The 17,704-nt window shown below is 37.4% G+C and overlaps 1 protein-coding gene across 2 annotated transcripts; it reads right to left on the bottom strand.

The window, feature by feature from the left end:
* Positions 1-403: 403 nt before the first annotated feature.
* Positions 404-16,573, bottom strand: LOC137090601 ((E2-independent) E3 ubiquitin-conjugating enzyme FATS-like). 2 transcript variants are annotated; one of them, XM_067454558.1, is made up of 9 exons: positions 16,517-16,573; positions 16,251-16,331; positions 13,921-14,947; positions 12,702-12,836; positions 10,576-10,745; positions 9,932-10,100; positions 9,154-9,217; positions 8,761-8,860; positions 404-934 (listed from the first exon to the last, which is right to left on the bottom strand). In XM_067454558.1, exons 1-9 carry the CDS (start codon positions 16,526-16,528, stop codon positions 896-898), a joined length of 1,797 nt encoding a protein of 598 aa, XP_067310659.1. In that variant the 5' UTR covers positions 16,529-16,573; the 3' UTR covers positions 404-895. The 2 variants fall into 2 exon arrangements, with proteins under 2 accessions (XP_067310659.1, XP_067310658.1); XM_067454557.1 differs by lacking the exon at positions 16,517-16,573 and having other exon boundaries at positions 16,251-16,499.
* Between the last annotated feature and the right edge of the window lie 1,131 nt (positions 16,574-17,704).

Below are 17,704 nucleotides of genomic sequence, written 5' to 3'. Positions count from 1 at the left end.
TAATAAATATGTTTTGCGAATAGCTGGGTGGCAAATCCCATTATGATTTCTATTAACTGTGCTTAAATCCTCAGGTCAATTTTAAATAGAGTATGATGATTTTGAACAAATACATAAAAAAAATATTAAGGGCATATCTGTATATGGAAATTACTTTTGGTGGCCTAATTAACATTTTGTGGCATTGTGCTATTTTATTTGTCCCGGAAAATGGGTCAAATATAATTTAAAACATACTTTATTCTGAAGTGTTTATCTGACAGAGCACATTTTCCACAGAAAACACCCTCTGATAAGCAGAACCTGATTTTGCCAAGAGCATGTTCCTGAATCAACACCTTTGTTGAACCTGGAACAACATTTCATTCAACTAATTAGATTTAGGGGGCAAATTTACAGTTTACAGTTTATCAAATTATGTCAATTTTAGGCTTACAACCAGGGTTTGGTGCTTCTACATCCGTGTTATTCACAGTATCATTTCAATCTAATCTTAGAGATAATTAATGGGTAGAGTTAGGACTAAAATTTCAGACAGGAATATTAATCCAGGACTATCAAAATATGTTGACCCAGGAATGCATCTAAATCAGGATGTGCCTCCAGTGAGGTCTAGAGTCTTATAAGCAATCTTATACTGTATTATCATATTGTCTTTAAAAAATACTTATCACACAGCAAGGACACAGCAGTCTATGGACGTCCATCCATATATCATGTGGATTCACCCCAGTCCTGGTAAAAGGTGTTTTATATTTGGAACAATGCATCAGAAAGCCAAGCTCTCTGCACTCTGCTCTCAAGAGGGAGCCGCAAAGGTCTTGCTCGTCTTCAGTTCTTTGCCTGAGGCAAGGAGAGCACGGGGGGACATGAATCTTGTGAACAGGCGCTTCCCTCAGTCACTGTGTCTTTGAAGAATCTGATCCAAAAGTTTCTGTGAAAAAAAGGAGGAAAGTTTGAACTAAACTACAACCAGCCAAGCATCTTTCTCGTCAGAGCGCCTGCACGCTCAGGTCAAGTGGTGAAGAAATGAGGGGGAAGCGACTGTGTAATCTACAGATTACCAAGAATTCTCCCCACCTGTCCCCCTGGGTAGCCATCTCCACTGGGAGCAATGATAACCTGCTATCTGTGCTCAAACCACATCATCCCTTTTCCCTCCTCGGAGGTATTCATTTTATTTTGCCTGGTTTCCTTGTCCCTGGCTATCTTTAATGCTGTGCTCCGTCAACTGCTACAGAATAACCTACACATTTCAGTGTAGATTAGAAAAAGTTGAATATGTTTTGTTCGAGAAACAAACTACTTTTCAACAAATCTTCAAGGAACCATGAAGTCGACTTAAAACTTAAAGCAAATTTAATATTCTAGCCTTCAGAGCTTTCATACATTGTCGCATCACTGGTTTAAAAGTTTGTTTCCAATTTTGTATGATTGAATACAACAACTTTATGTTTGAAATTAACCAAATATTAAACATTTTGGAAGAACTCCTTTGAATTTATCAGAGTAATAACAAAGTTAAAATACTGTAAAACAAAGATGCTGAGGCTAATTGAGCACAAAAAAAAAAACTCAGTAAGTGACTTTAAATGTGCAGTATAATCAAGCTAGTCTTCCTCTGTCCAAATATACATTCACTACTAGTCAAAGGTTTTAGTTTTTTATGGCTTTGAATGAAGTCTCTTATGATCACCAAGGCTGCACTGTAAATTATGTTCAATAAGTTATGCCAACATATATTTTACATTGCTTTAACTCATCAAAATAAGTTAAGAAATGTTAAAATGTTTTTATGTTATAAAAGATGTAACTAATTTTTAAGTCACTTTAACATAATCTAAGTTGAAATAACTTAAAAATACAAGTCAATTGTACTTAAACATTTTAGTCTGTGACTTTTTTTTTTACAGTGTGGTTCATTTGATTAAAAATACAGTAGAAACTGTAATATTTAAAATAATATCAGAATAAAAAAACTGACTTCAATTCTAATATAATTTTAATATAATTTATTCCTGTGATGACAAATATATATATATTTGTGCTTCTTAATATTGTTGTATTTTTTTGCAGGATTATTTGATAGAAAGTTCAAAAGAACAGCAATAAAATAAAATAAAAATGGATTGTTACTGTCACTTTTAATCAATTTAATACATCCCTGTGGAATAAAAGTGTTAAATAATCAAATTTTTCAAGGATTAAACACCCATTTTTTGAGACCAATTCATATTTACACATGTTGGAAGAAGCAAAACATCAAAAACCCAGAATGGTATGATTTCAGTCAGGCTAAAGCATGTGAAAAGAATGTTTTAAAAAGACAAATTAATACTTTTTCCCAATTGAAATGAAATGTTCAAATGCCTGTACATGCATGTATCGTGAGAATTATTGTAACGACTGACTTTCCTTAATTATGAATTATTATTAAAACAATCACAAGAAACACATACAAGCCATAGAAATGTATGAGCTACAAAACAATGCCTATGTGAACTCTTTTGGCAGTTTTCTTTGGCATCTCTCCCCTCACCAGCTTCTCTCTGTCTTATTAGGAATTCATCACTGTCGTACAGGAGGTGCAAGCCTGAGAGACAGAGGGGCTTCATCGGAGACAGTGAGCTAGACACTTCATGACAAAGTATCAGCCTCACAGGACCTGACACCTATTAAAGCAACACACCCTGACAAGAGATTTCTCTTTTACAAAACCTTATGTTTTAGGCATCCAGGGATCAGCCTGTCAGCAAAGACATCCAAAATTCCATTGAAAGCTGTCCTGTTGTGGAATTCAACACTCTAAACATCAAAAACAGGGAAATTAATGTTGACACAACCCTCTTTTGTGTCACAAGCGTCCCATAAGTATCAGGGCCGTGTCTGTCACCGAAAAGAACAAAAGGAATGCATGAATAAATCTCCCTTGAGTGGAATTAATCTGGATATCAAAAAGTAGTTTGATAGGCAGGATTCATTTGAAAGTCTATACTGACCTCTGCTGGAAAGAAGGGCAAGTACAAAGAGAAAAAAGAAAATTATGCCCTTATGGCTTTCTTCTTCTTCTTCTTCTGTCAAACGCAAACGGAGGCATATTGCAGAATGCACTAGTTGATCTTTTCTATGCTATTATAATGAATGGGGCCTGAAACTTTTAATCTTCAAAAAGAATGTAAGAACACTATTTGAACACCAAATAATTGAAAAAAGTGGTCCATACACTGCAAAAAAAATGCAGTTGGCCAAACTGAATTTCTGTGAATTGATGCAATTGAATTCACAGATATTTTAATTTGGCCAACTAAATAATTTAATGTGATCAGTCACTAGAAATTTCTCAATTGGTTCCTTGTGTGCAATATTTAAGTGCTCTGAAGTCATAAGATAGCTTTGGCTACGAATCGTATGTATTTATTCACTGATAATCATCTCATCCGAGATATTACATCAATGAGTGTAATGAGTAAAGTTTTGTGAAACAAATCAATATTCATGAAATGATTTGACTCAAAAGAACTTTTAATACATAAAACAAAACATTGTTTCTTCTGTCAAGGAGAATTAGATGGCAATTAAATAATGGCTTAAATATATTGTGTGACTTCGGAAGACTATACTGCACGTCAAACTCCTTTTATGTTTTGAAATTGTAAGAGCTTCAATCACAATTATTTTAATTACATGTGGGGGGCTATAATGGTTTTCAAAATACCTCTTTTTGTGTTCCACTGTAGAAAGTCGATATTGAAACTAAATGTTCATTTTCAGAAAACTATCCCTTGAAGTTTTCACAATAGCCTGACAAGATAAATGTAATAGTTTTGTCGCATAAGATCATTTCCAAGCTGCTGCAAAGCACTTTTGAGACTCTCAGCATGAATTAATCTCATGTGTCTCTTTATATCGCTTGACACCTCAGAACGGAGATAAAAGTTCAGCAAGGTGAGATCAGCAAGTCTGGCACCACAGCACCAGCTGTTTCTAACCAGAGGGAAGGTTTTCACAGAGCAACGCAAGTTTCATATCCGCTGGTACACTTGGGCTGACAGTTGTGACAGAACGCATTAGGAGACAAAAGCCTCAGGTGTGTTTGTCCTTGTGGGGGTCATTAAAGGTCAGTCTGGAGGATCACAGTGAACACTCTCACTGTTACAGCATCAGCAAAAAGCAACACAGTTATTCTGTCATGACGTCAATTTGTAGGCCGGTACGGAATGCTAATTCACTGAGTGTTCCCTTACGAAAGGAAAATATATTTACCAATATATTATTTTGAAAAATATTATAATATATTGTAAATACATGGAATAATATATTGATGGTATTATACAATATATCATATATTCCTGTAATATATTGCAAAATATAGAAATGATTGCCGCTTTCATATATTGCAATATATTGGAGAATATAAATATTAAATCCCATATGAATATATTGCCTAATGTATTACATGATATTTTCCAATATACTGCAATATATTTTTGTTTCGTTAGGGTTCCAAGGGGCGTTTAGAATAGGTTATGGTTAACACACTTCCACATTTTGTTCTAAACCTTAAATTAGGTCATACCTTGAGGTGAAAATAGGGTCATACCTTGAGGTGTTCTTTAAAATGTATGAGCAAATTGCTACAAATTGAAACGTTGTCTCTTTAGTCAAGCACATACCATAAACTTGCATCCTAGATCAATGAGTCTCAACCAGGATCTGAGGCTGATAACTGTCATAGACAGAAATCTGAAACATACAGTGGACAGAATTATTGGCACTTCAGGTAAATATGATCAAAGATGGCTGTAAGATTTCTAGCAGAAGCGGTCAGGTGTACATTTTTTATCTGTTGGTATTTGCTAGAATCCATGATAACACGTACCTGAACAAGATGTCCAGGACTTATAGAAAACAATTTTTAACTGTATATTTAAGTATATTTAACTGTGGGCATGGGGTACTTTTTATCCCTGTTTGCACCAAACACATCTGGTGGGTTTGCTGCCAAAAAGCTCTTTTTTAGTTTCATCTGACCACAGAACCAGGTCCCTTTTGAAGTTCCAGTCATGTCTGACAGCTGATTATGCTGGAGTTTGTTTTTGGATGAGCATGAACGATTTTTATTGAAACCATCCCAAACAACTTGTGATGATATATAGAGGTTGTTTGATTTGTTTTAGGCTTTCTGACCCCGAGACTCAACTAATCTCTGCAATTCTCCATCTGTCATCCTTGGAGAGTCTTTGTCCACTCAAACTCTCCTCCTCACCGTACATCAGGACGATACAGACTAGAGGATGGATACCTGACCTGAGCCTGATGGGACCCGACGGGCCGGGTTCAGACAGATATTTAGAAATGATGTTCGGGTTTGGGTCAGGTTCATTCACGTCAGTGAGATAAGGCATTGAACATTGTACATTTAAAACAGCTCATTACATAAGTAGCCAATGGGCCTGTTTAAACTCAGATCCCGGTTGAGTTTATTAGCCATAATTTCGAGAAAAATGCGTGACTTTTTAAAAATAAGCTGCATTTGTGTTGTGTTGTTAATGTTTTATTCTGTTAGCTTGGGCCATTTTTGGAAGACCTTTGTTCGCTTAATTTCAATTGTCTATTTTATTGGGCCCTGTGTTAACGTGTGCTTTGTTGCACTTTGTGCATGCTGATGCAATCATCTGTAAACATTTCAGAATGCCTTTCTGAATGGGTGGGGGGGGTAGATTTTATTTGTCGGGCTCGGATCGGGATCAGATATAAATATCTTAATGCCTTTACTCGGAACAAAAAAATGCGGCCCGATCCATCCGCACTCTACAGACACACGTCTTCTTCTAGGCAGATTTATAACATCTTTAGCTGCTTGGAACTTCTTAATTATTGTCCTAATGGTGTAAATAGGGATTTTTAATGCTTTAGCTATTTCTTACAGCCCCTTTCTACACTCACCTAAAGGATTATTAGGAACACCTGTTCAATTTCTCATTAATGCAATTATCTAATCAACCAGTCACATGGCAGTTGCTTCAATGCATTTAGGGGTGTGGTCCTGGTCAAGACAATCTACTGAACTCCAAACTGAATGTCAGAATGGAAAGAAAGGTGATTTAAGCAATTTTGAGCATGGCATGGTTGTTGTTGCCAGACGGGACAGTCTGAGTATTTCACAATCTAAGCAGTTACTGGGATTTTCAAGCACAACCATTTCTAGGGTTTACAAAGAATGGTGTAAAAAGGGAAAAATATCCTGAGGGTGAAAATGCCTTGTTGATGCTAGAGGTAAGAGGAGAATGGGCCAACTGATTCAAGCTGATAGAAGAGCAACTTTGACTGAAATAATCACTCGTTACAACGAGGTATTGCAGCAAAGCATTTGTGAAGCCACAACACGCACAACCTTGAGGAGAATGGGCTACAACAGAAGACCCCACTGGGTACCACTCATTTCCACTACAAATAGGAAAAAAGGACCAAAATTGGACAGCTGAAGACTCGAAAAATGTTGCTTAGTCTGATGAGTCTCGATTTCTGTTGAGACATTCAGATGTTAGAGTCAGACAGGCGTAAACAGAATGAGAACATGAATCCATCATGCCTTGTTACTGTACAGGCTGCTGGTGGTGGTGTAATGATGTGGGGGATGTAAAAAATTCTTGGCACACTTTAGGCCCCTTAGTGCCAATTGGGCATCGTTTATATGCCATGGCCTACCTGAGCATTGTTTCTGACCATGTCCATCCCTTTATGACCACCATGTATGATGGTTGTCATTCAAATTCCCTCTGCACGCATTAGAATAGTGCTACAACCAACCAGAGCAATGAAGAAGAAGACATGTACGGTCAGTAAATTTCCTTTTTTAAGAATGACTTCAGTGTCATTGTTTGTTCTTATCTCAAAGAAAAGCTTAACTCCAAATCTCCAGAGTCGTAGCCAAAGCCGATTCGACAGACCTCAGTTCGGCACCAGCAGCAGCCATATTTTTTGTTTTCAAGTAGCAGGGAATTCATGCGGAACCGTCGCAACTTTCACATCAGTATGTTAAGCCCGCCCACTGACTCTATACACGATGTGATTGGCCTCACTTGAGTTTGGTTTTTCAAGCTTGCAAGCTAACAGAGAGTTGCTAGATGACCATGGCTGCAAATTATATTTGCTGCCACTGAGATGCATCTAGATTTCTAGGCTAACTCTGGTGTGCAAAAAAAGTAAATATTGGGAAAATAATTCAGAGCTATTTTACTCATAACATTTTTTAGGGGTGTCCAATGTATTTTGGAGAAAAAACATTTATGTTATATGTGGTTTTACAATTTACATTTTATTTTTATTTTATTTTTTTAACAGTTTTACTTCAATGAAAGGTTCGATTTTTGATTTTTTTTTTAAAATAAAAGATCAAATGGATAAAGAATACAGATTTGTTGATCATATTTACCAGGGGTGCCAATAATTCTGACCACAACTGTACAAAGGTCTCTACAATTTATTAAAACTTTTTTAAAAAAAATTCCACAGGGCTGGAAAAAAATTATTATCTTCCAGGTTTTAGGACTACAAACCGAACAGCTCTATACAGTTTCAGTTAAAACTCTGAATCCTATTTCATTTGGGCTATCAAACCAGGCAGGCTTTAATTGAATTCTTATTCTAATTATATTCTTCTAAGGTAACTACATGTCTGGTTCCTGAAAAAGACCCTATCATATTTTACTGCTCTGTGCTCGATTCAGCTAAGAAGCATGTCTGTAAAAGGGTTCATTTTGCTCTATAAATGTCACAGTTATTTAATAAAACCACAATATGCGACCCGACATGTTCTCTGTACACATCAGGATACCTCTATTTCACTTTTATGGGGAAGAAAAATGCAAAATATGATGTGCTTTGGGACTAAAATCTGCCTGCTACATAGCTGTATTTTTTTTGTAGTTAAAAAACAAATAAAATAATTTTCTGCATTTCTCTCAGCTTATAGGGATAGTTCACCAAAAAAATAAAATTTGATGTTTATCTGCTTACCCCCAAGGCATCCAAGATGTAGGCGTGTTTGTTTGTTCAGTAGAACACAAATTAAGATTTTTAACTCCAACCGTTGCTTGTATAATACAAGTCAATGGGTTGTATTTCTATGAGAGCCACGATGAGAGTAAAAAACACATGCATACGAATCCATATTAGACCCTGTGGCTCATGGGGACACATATATGTCTTAAAATACGAAAACAATCGGTTTCCGCGAGAAACCAAACACTATTTATACAATTTTTTTTTACCTTGTATCAGACAAATCTATTCTAGTATTCCCAACGCCATTACTTCCGTCGAAGAAGGTCAAAAACCCGGCACGATCATAGATATATTTGCATAGATGCCTCATTTAACTAATTAGGTATCTATATATAAATATATGATCCCGCCAGGATTTTGACCTTATTCGACTGAAGTAATGGTGAGCAACAAGCAACGGTTGGAGTTAAAAATCTTCATTAGTGTTCTACTGAAGAAACAAACACACCTACATCTTGGATGCCCTGGGGGTAAGCAGATAAACATCACATTTTCATTTTTGGGTTACTATCTTGGCATCATAAATTGTGAATATTGTTGGCTCTTAGATTAACAGAAGCGACCGCAAAACGAATACATGCAAATAAAAGTACAAGCTGCAGATCTATCTTTTTTTTTTATGATTAAGCTTTTATCTCATAAAATCTATAAGCTTTAAAATACAAAGCAGTTTTGCGTGAGATAAAGCTTAACCTTTTTGAAGACCTCTGCCCTCAGTCTGTTGGTTTCAGACACCAGTCTCTTCCTCTCCTCCTCTTTCTTTTTGGCCACCTCTGGGAGATTGTTGTAAATCCTGCAATCACAGACTGAGAATTATGGACATATAATGACATGAAAATATCGACTTGTAGGCGGTAGAAGGAATTGATCCATCTTCATCTAAACACAAACAGGAACACACAAAGATATATCTTGATATATGTCAATATGCTTTAATCCACTAGATTACATCTGATCTGGTGGCCTTTATTCTAGCAGAAAGACAAGCAAGTACTATCCTTATCAGAAAGGGGTCATATTGTGCTGTTGTGCTGATAAGCACTTGTGCATGTGTGATACTGAGAGAGAATGTATGCGAAATCTCACCGTCTGGATCTCCATTGCATCTCCTTGCCTGAGATGGCTCTGTCCCTGGGTTTGAAAAGGTTATCTACAAAACACATTCAGCAGGAGAATAAAGGATAAAAGTGAAATGGAAAGTTTTTTACAAAGCTTAATGTATAATTGTAACATTTTATTCTTCAGTTGCAGTTTTCTAAAGACTGCTATGGTCAGTCTATGACTTGACTGAGCTACATCGTTATTAATTAATGCATTTATTAGCTTACTTAACTGAACTAATATTGCAGTTGCATATACAGTATGAATAAGAACATTTTTACAGTAACTTGTAGATTCATATTGGAGCCAATAGGGGGCATCAGTAAGCTGCAAGATATTTCATGTACTTTTTAAGATTCATTGGTCATTTTCAACAGGGCCACAATGACACGTCCCGAGGCCTTTGAGATCTCAATTGTATCTGTTTGCTTTGTATAAGTCGGTCCATCCTAAGTTTGTTCTGATATTACTGAAGTTTTAATGCACCAAATGTTTCAGTGCAGCACTGAAGTATGTCTTCCTTTGATGGCATCAATAATGTGCCTCGCTGCAGTGTGCTTGCCCTAACAATAAGATGATGACCCTTAAACCCACCGTTGGCACATTTTGCAAGCATTTGCCGCACTTCATTGTTCACTGCTACTGTGAATACCCGACTGAATAGTTATAGAAGTAATACTGAGACTGCATTGCTGCAGCACCAGATCTGCACTACAGCTCCTTCATCTGTGAATGGGATGCTAATAAAAACAGAGTATCTTACCACTAAGTGGGTGTGGCTTGGTGCAGTGCCGCCTACGGTTAGCTGTCTCCACGCCCATGATAAATTCTGCTGTTTGTAAGCTCCGCCTCTCCCTGGCCCTCAGTTCTAATCGTCGCACCCGATTCTGAGAGCGAGAGATGAAATCTGGGCGAAACAGCTCAAGAGCCTCCTACACACATTTGGAAATGAACACAAAGTTTGTGCCACAGTGAAACGCTGGAGTGTATGTTCATGATTTGCCACAATTGGGTGTTCAGGAAGGAAGTAAACTTGAGGCTTTGCTCAGACACAAATCCAAATTGATTTTTCGAGAGACATGTACAATGCAACTAGAATTTTTTTAAAACTTTTATCGATATCGGATGTATTTTGGTTAATTTTGGATATTTAATTGTACCTGATCATGTTTCCTATTTTTCAATTGGATTACTCTTTGATGTAATCTGACACGCACTTAAAGTTAATCTATAAAAAACTAATAAATGTAATAACACATCACAAAATCACACATATGGGTGTGGTTTGGATCAAGTTTGTAAACATCTTTGATGGTCAGATTACAACAAGAAGAAAAAATCTGATGCTTGCTGCCTGTCTGAACAAACCCTAAGGAAGCCAGATTTCCTCAGCAACACCACACATACCCTCAAGCTAAGTGACTGAGGTTTAGTGGCCTGTTGGTCAGTCCTGGACCCACAGGTGCAATTAGTCAGATGAGGAGAGACCGGGCACCCAATAAGTCTCCTGACTTTCTCAGCAGTGTGGAAAACTGTTCTGACCTCATGAGGAGCCCTTTCACACACCCGAGGGATTCCTGGACAGATAAATAATGATGTTAGCTTAGTGCCTTAGCACATTCGCTATAACACTCTTTTACGTTGATAAGAAGTACTAATGGATTGTAATACATAAAAGTACTGGTACATAAAAGTAGTGCATGCTGTGCAACATTCCACAGGTTTGGGGTTTGCATATGTTGCATAGTATGCAAAGTAGCAATGTGAAAAAGCATTGCAGTACATTCAACTTTCTAGAATGTGACAAATTTCCAAGAGACAGTTAGCTTGGTTAAAACCAGACAATTCTCAGTAGTAACTGAGTTATGATCTGGCAAAGCTTCATAGACAAATCTTTTCCAAAGGGGTGTCACCAACAGACTTTGCTCAAATTCCTCTGGGTGCAATTGGATAGACCTAAAACCAATCAGAGCGATGAAGGTGATGACGATTGCAGAGCGGGAGAAACATCTGAATGACAGCAGTTCTCTGTTTGTGATTTTGAGGAAGATGTTGCAATCGTCTCCTGAAGACTTTTGCCATCGGTGTAAAAGAAATATGATAATAGCTGGTGTCCACCACCACTCCATCAACATTTTTGCAAAATTTGGCAAACCTAACAGCATTTAAGACCGACTGAAACATCTTGGATTGACGGTAAAACAGAAAACATAGAGCTCTGATCGCATTGACCCCCGTTGTAAGGCATTTGTATTGCGATTAGTTTTTATTTTTGAAAATAAAATAATATTGAAGAGTCTTTGGAAAATAGTGTATCTCACAAATTTTATTCTAATTCAGTCATTTCAGCACGTGTTGGAACATTTTCAGACTTGAGCATAGTTATGCTAGTTATTTATTTGCAATTTTTACATGACTACCAGATCTAGTCTGAGGAAATAAGCACAGAAAGGCCAGATCCAGAGCTGCTGTGGTGTTAGCACATGATCACACTCCCCATCCTCCTCTTCACAGTAGCCGGTGTAATCCACATCTGGTAGCCGAGTGTTGTTCTTTGCTCTGGTTTTAACGAAAAGGAAAAGTTTAAATTGCTTAAAACATACACGATAGCTGATTTGAACGAGTGATGTTCCACAGCGGCATCCATCTCTGTAATGTACAAAATGTCCTTCACCAACCGTCACTGCACTGTCGACATTGTGTAAAGCCCGCCCCAACGTTTCTGACCGGTGCCGCGATTTCAACAGATTAGAAATGGGCTTGAATGGGCTCTTTGCCAGACTACTTGCAGAGCAAATCTAAATTTGCCGGAAGTTTTCTAGGTTTTCCCAGGCTGAGACAAAGTGAATATAAAGTGGGAGGTAATGTGGCGGGACATGATTTTGTCCTTTAGGATTTGAGTGAATTGTTAAAATTGTATTAGTGGTACAAGCAAGAATTACCATTACTATTGTTCAGACTTAAGTTTCAGGATTTGTTCAAATACATAAGATTATACTACCTGTTACCTTAATTCATGTAGGTTTAATAAGGGTAGGTGTGCCATTTCTTTTACAAAGACTCACACTAAAGGAAGAACCAAAGTCCTATTTAGAAACTGAATATTGGAGGAGGGCAACACCCTAGAAATGACCCAGAACCTAGCCACCACCTAGCTAAAAACTATTCATAACACCTAAGCAACCATACAGCAATTCCAGTGTGGTGTGGCAGTAAAGTGATAAATGGTGTACAGTAAATCACAGGTCACATTTATTGTTGTTCGGCAAACTTAGTCATTTAATTTGGAATCCACACAATCTGGAATTTCGGAGATTTCACAAAGGGTTCAAGTTCAAGGGTTCAAGTTGTTCACGCAAATTCATCAAATTGATGACTTCACTGTAAGTGACTTGTGTGAGCTTGGCATTACACTGTATTTTGCTACACTATTGACAATGGACCTCATTTCCCATAAAATTTAGCTAAAATTGCTCATGTGTCTCAAAGTCCAGAAATATTTATGAAAAAATAGGGTTGTATAAATGTCATACCAGTTCTTTTGGAAGATCTTGACTCTTGATCCTCTAAGTCGGAGTAAGATGTTGCATTTTGAAGGCGTTTCACACTGAGCACATTCAAGCTCTTGATTATCACAGGGGAGTCCACCATTTCTTTCAAAATTGGCTCTGAAATGAAAGTACAATCTTATTCACTAAAGCATGTCAAGATCAGTAAGAGTGAGCCAGGCCGATTTAAATGACAGATGCAGAGGGTTGCAAAAAGACAGCGAAGAATTGGCACATAAATAATCTAAGACTAGTGGATAAGTGCCCTTTTGAGCCCTCCTTGCAGTGGTACCCGGTGTTAGTTCATCAGAGCCCAGTCATGCAGTTGTGTCGTCACATGCCTCAAAGACCACAGTGTGCAGCAGAGAGGATGTTATCTTTCGACTCATCACAAGGAAATGTGTTTAGCCGTACAGAGCCAGAATAGAGGCCAGAGGAACCAATAGACTTTAGATGCAAGGTAATGTGGAGTCAATGATGCATCATCTCACATAAGAAGATTGAAAGTCACCCTATTTTCTTTTCAATAGCTCCCACTCACTCGCTTTCTATTACTTTGTAAAAAATCAGTGTCCTGACTGCGCTGTGCATCTATTAGTTATCTTGCAAGATAAAAAACTGCAAAATACCAGAATCAAATGCTGATTATGCTACAGACCACTACTTGGCTTTACCCGAAAATAATCTCCAAGATTAAGATTCTCTGTAAAATTCAAAATCCTGCCTTACAGCAAACTTCCTACTAAGATACTTCCTCTCATCTTTGGTTATCCAGCCCTATATCCACACTATATCAAACAATGCCAGATTAAACCTATTCTGTCAATTTGAGCCAGTGAGGCTTTTATATGACTTCCGATTGACCCACTTGAGCTGGCACGCCAATGTAATGTTCCCCTGGATAGAAACTTTCCTGGTGCATTCTTTTCTTTTCACAAATCCATTTATAGTTTTTCTGACAATACATCCCCATTCCCAAGGAGCTTGAGGGAAGGCCGTCTCATTAACAATGCATGAGCTACTAATCAGAAGATGTGCAAACTGAGTAGGAGATGTTGCAATGAAAACACTGGCTAAGATATCAAATAGTGGGTACCGAAAGATATGTTGCAGCAAAGCTAGAATAAATGAGAGCAACAAAAAGAGAGAAAGATGATGGATACATTTGCATGGCTGCTGAGGAGCAGGGAGGTGATATAGGTACCTGATGGCTTGCTGAATGCCTGTCTGGCTCTTAGATTGCTCTGCGGAGGCCCTAAGACATCATTAGCCTTTCCATTCAGTCTGAAGGCGGCAGAAGATGAGTGGCACCTTGTTCTGAATGGCAATGATGTTAAAGTGGAACAACGTGAGTCGGAGCCAGAGCCGGCATTATTCTTAAAGGCACTGCCACTGATGTTCGAACCATCCTTCAAGTGCTGGGAAGGTCTTTCTGTTCCATCAACGCCAACGTTCGCCATGTCCCAGTCACTGTAGGACATTTTAGGTTGAATCATTGTTCTGGGTTTCTCAGGGGTCTGAGTAAAAGATCGTTTTCCAAGGGAAAAGGACAGAGTGGATCTATACAAAGTCTGTCTTAGAGGGATTGAGAGGGATTTGTCCAAGTACAGAGTAGATCTAGACAGCTTGGCTGGTAGGAGCTCCAGATGGACGCAGGAGCGGAAGGTATGACGTTTTAAAGGGGGTGAAGAGTCTGTTTGCTCATCTTCCATGGTGTAGTTGTGCCTGTGGTCAGGCGGAGCTTGGGTGTTGCTGGGGGTCTCATCAGCACAATGATGTTCTCTGCACTCGTCCACCATCACCGCAACTGCTTTGTGTCTAGAAGGCATCGGAGTGCCAGCAATGGCTTTTAGGGGTTTATTTTCATTGCGGGTCATGAAAGAGGGCCCTCTGTCAGGCATGTTTAGAGGGCTAAATGCTGAGCTTGAATAATGCGTACAGTCCCTTTTTGGAGATAAACTCCGGGCAGTGATGGTGACAGAGGAGAAGCTTGGTCGTAAAGTGGGTCTACTGAAGCAATGGAGAGCTTCAGGGACACTGCGTGTCCGGCCCAGGAATAAAAAAGGACTAGGATTGTGTTCTGATCTCCATGATTCATTGAATGAGGTGAAGCCAGATAAAAGTGGGGGTGTTCGTCTTCCTCTCACTGGGTCCTCCCATCTACTCCTCAGACTTCTACATGGTGTCATGGCATTTTGGTGAAGGTGCGAGGGATACTCATTATCCACTGCCTGTGAAGTATAAGACCTTTAGTAACTTTTACAAAATATTAAAGGAATATTCTTGGTTAAATACATATTAGATCTATTCCTATTCAAAATTATTTATGTTCATGGAAAAGTAATGAAAACTATTTAATTACTTTTCCATGAACATAAATTATTTTGAATTTTAGACTGATTTGTCAACAAATCATTCATACCAATACATGAACTGGTTTGTTGACAATAAATTATTCAATAATAGAATTTGCTCATACAGTATATTGGTTTACATTTGCAAGCGAGATTTAAACATGACCAATATATTTCAGATGAGATATACAAAGTGTCCCCAGGCTACAATCCAGCTCTAAATGTGCTACAAATGCATCAGTGACATTTGTATCCCCTTTATAAATATGAATTTTACCCAGAGGCTAACAAATGGACACAAGTTATACCCATGCTGTTTTATGATGAAATCATGGGGCAGTAAAAATATCAGTGGCAATTCTCTGTATATTTACAACAACTGATAAATACAGTGTAACGATTATTAAAATTGTATGCTTCAATTACAGATAAACAAGAGAAGTTTTTTTTTTCTGATGAAGACAACTGTCTGAAATTATTATTAAGTTTTATTTCCAATGGATGGTTAATGATTTATGGAAAAGACCAAACTATTTGACTGAAACATATGTTTTCAGGTACAATAGACGCTATACAAATCTATTACCAAAACTGAGCACAAATCACTGTTGATACTAATGGAAATAATGAAAAAGTTATCAACAATAGAGTGAACATTGTCAACATAACAAAAATATATGCTGAAAAAACTACAAACTAGAAACATGAAGAAGAAAAAAAAATATTTGCAGCATATTACTAAATAAATTAGAAGTACAAATTATTTAGTATCTAGATAAGTTGGATGTGTTCTTCAAAAATTGATAAGGGCTAAACATAATGTTTTGAGAAATGCACGTAATATCAAGTTAATAATTTAATATTAATATAGAATGGTCTAAGGGGTATTCATAAGTGTATGGTCTATTAGGCAACTTTGAATTGTCACAAAAAAAGGACATTTTGTCAACATGTTTTAGGCTACTCAATGTTAAACTCAATGTTAAACCAAGTTTGGCCTGCATGACTTTTGGAAACTTTATTAACCAACAACATGACCTAGCCTGTATGAAATACATTACCACTTAAAATTAGGTTTAATTTGCAAAACTGTTAAAATAAATTTAAAAAAAACGTCCGATGTGTCCGATAGCATGTGCAATTTGTCGAAACTGTAATTTGCTGGTAAAGTCTCTCTTACCTCAAGAATGTTGGGTGTCGACTGATAAGAGCACCTCCAGCCTCTGCGCCGCAAATTCGAACGCATCTCTCTTATGTCAGGCTGTGGAAAACATACGTCAATCATAGTTTACGCATTTTGAATTAACGCAAGTTCGTCTAAAGTGCAATGCACAGATGCCATATTAAAACAACTTAAAACGTTGTCTCAACTGCCGAATGACGTCACACCACAAAACGAAACGAGCACGCGCCGTTTGCCAGCCCAACCAAATCCCATCTGCTCACCTTTAATTGCATTATTTATGAGCTGGCACTATTATCTAGTGACCGCGCCATTCTGAGAGAGTTTCCAAGTATTTCAGCCTACCTATTACTCACAGCCTTTTGCTGTAGTTATACTTCATGAGTCATTCCAAATTATTTCTAGATTCAGCTTTTACTGCTGTGTTTTTCTTATTCACAGTACATGCTTCTTATCAACAACAGCCCTGTTAAACCACCGGTTGCCATATCAGCTGACATTATTTAATTATTTAATAGCAAACAGTAGACATTCCTGTTCAACTCTCTGTCACGGTCTATGTGCACATTAATGTTATGCCTCCACCAATAAAAATGAATTTAAATATTTTTTTTTACGTTACCCTAAAATATTATTTTTACTGTATTTATATCCTTTTATCCTTTCAGTATTTTTGCTGTCATTTTTGTTTTGTATGTTGTTGTTATTTCAAACAAAAAATAAAAAAATATATAATCAAAAAAAAAATGAATTTACATATGAATTCTAAGTGTTTTCTTTTTTTCTTTTTTCTTTTTTAAAGTTGTTTAAATGTTGCAAAAAGGTTAATTTTTGTTAAAGGGATAGTTCAGCCAAAAATGGTCTGCCATCAATAAGTCACACTCAACTTGTTCCAGGCATTTACCTTTTGTTGTTGTTGTTGTTGTTGTTGTTGTTGTTGATCTGCTAAAAAAAAACAAAGGAAGATATTTGTAAGAAAGTTTGTTGCCGTGTGTGTGTGTGTGTGTGGGGGGGGGGGGTTGTTGTTGACAAACCATGTCATTATAAGTGACATTATAATTACTGTCACTTTAAAAGATGTTCCGCTGTCGCGATATGGATGTGAAATGCTGAAGTCGCAGTTACAAAACTTAAAAAACGTGTGACTGTCCCCCACCCTGCTCCTCGTCAGAAAATGAAATTCGCTGTCCCGAGGAAATACACGAGGGTTATGGTTTTTTTGGCAGGAGTGCCTTCGGTCTCTATCCTTAAAGGTCCACTGAAATCAAAATTTAAGTTTTTTAGCTTTTAGTATGACTGTGTTAGCCTTAAAGTTATGAATAAGCTGGTATGTTCCAAAACTATGACATTTAGGAGATATAAGCATTCAAATTTTACAGTCTCTCACTTCTGTTAAAACGAATCTCAGATTTTGGTGACATCATCGCAGACTTCACTTTCTCGTCAAATCT

This window comes from Pseudorasbora parva, chromosome 10 (assembly GCF_024679245.1).
Source record: "Pseudorasbora parva isolate DD20220531a chromosome 10, ASM2467924v1, whole genome shotgun sequence".
In the NCBI taxonomy this organism is placed as follows: Eukaryota; Metazoa; Chordata; class Actinopteri; order Cypriniformes; family Gobionidae; genus Pseudorasbora; species Pseudorasbora parva.
The sequence above is the reverse complement of the archived record's forward strand: the minus strand, read 5'-3'. Positions and strand labels throughout refer to the sequence as shown.

Coding starts and splice junctions, on each gene's coding strand:
- LOC137090601 (XM_067454557.1), bottom strand. CDS start 16,355: ATGATTGACGTATGTTTTCCACAGCCTGACATAAGAGAGATGCGTTCG. Junction 9,218..9,931: donor CAAGCCACACCCACTTAGTG/GTAAGATACTCT, acceptor TGTGTTTTGTAG/ATAACCTTTTCAAACCCAGG. Junction 935..8,760: donor GGGCAGAGGTCTTCAAAAAG/GTTAAGCTTTAT, acceptor TTTTTTTCACAG/AAACTTTTGGATCAGATTCT.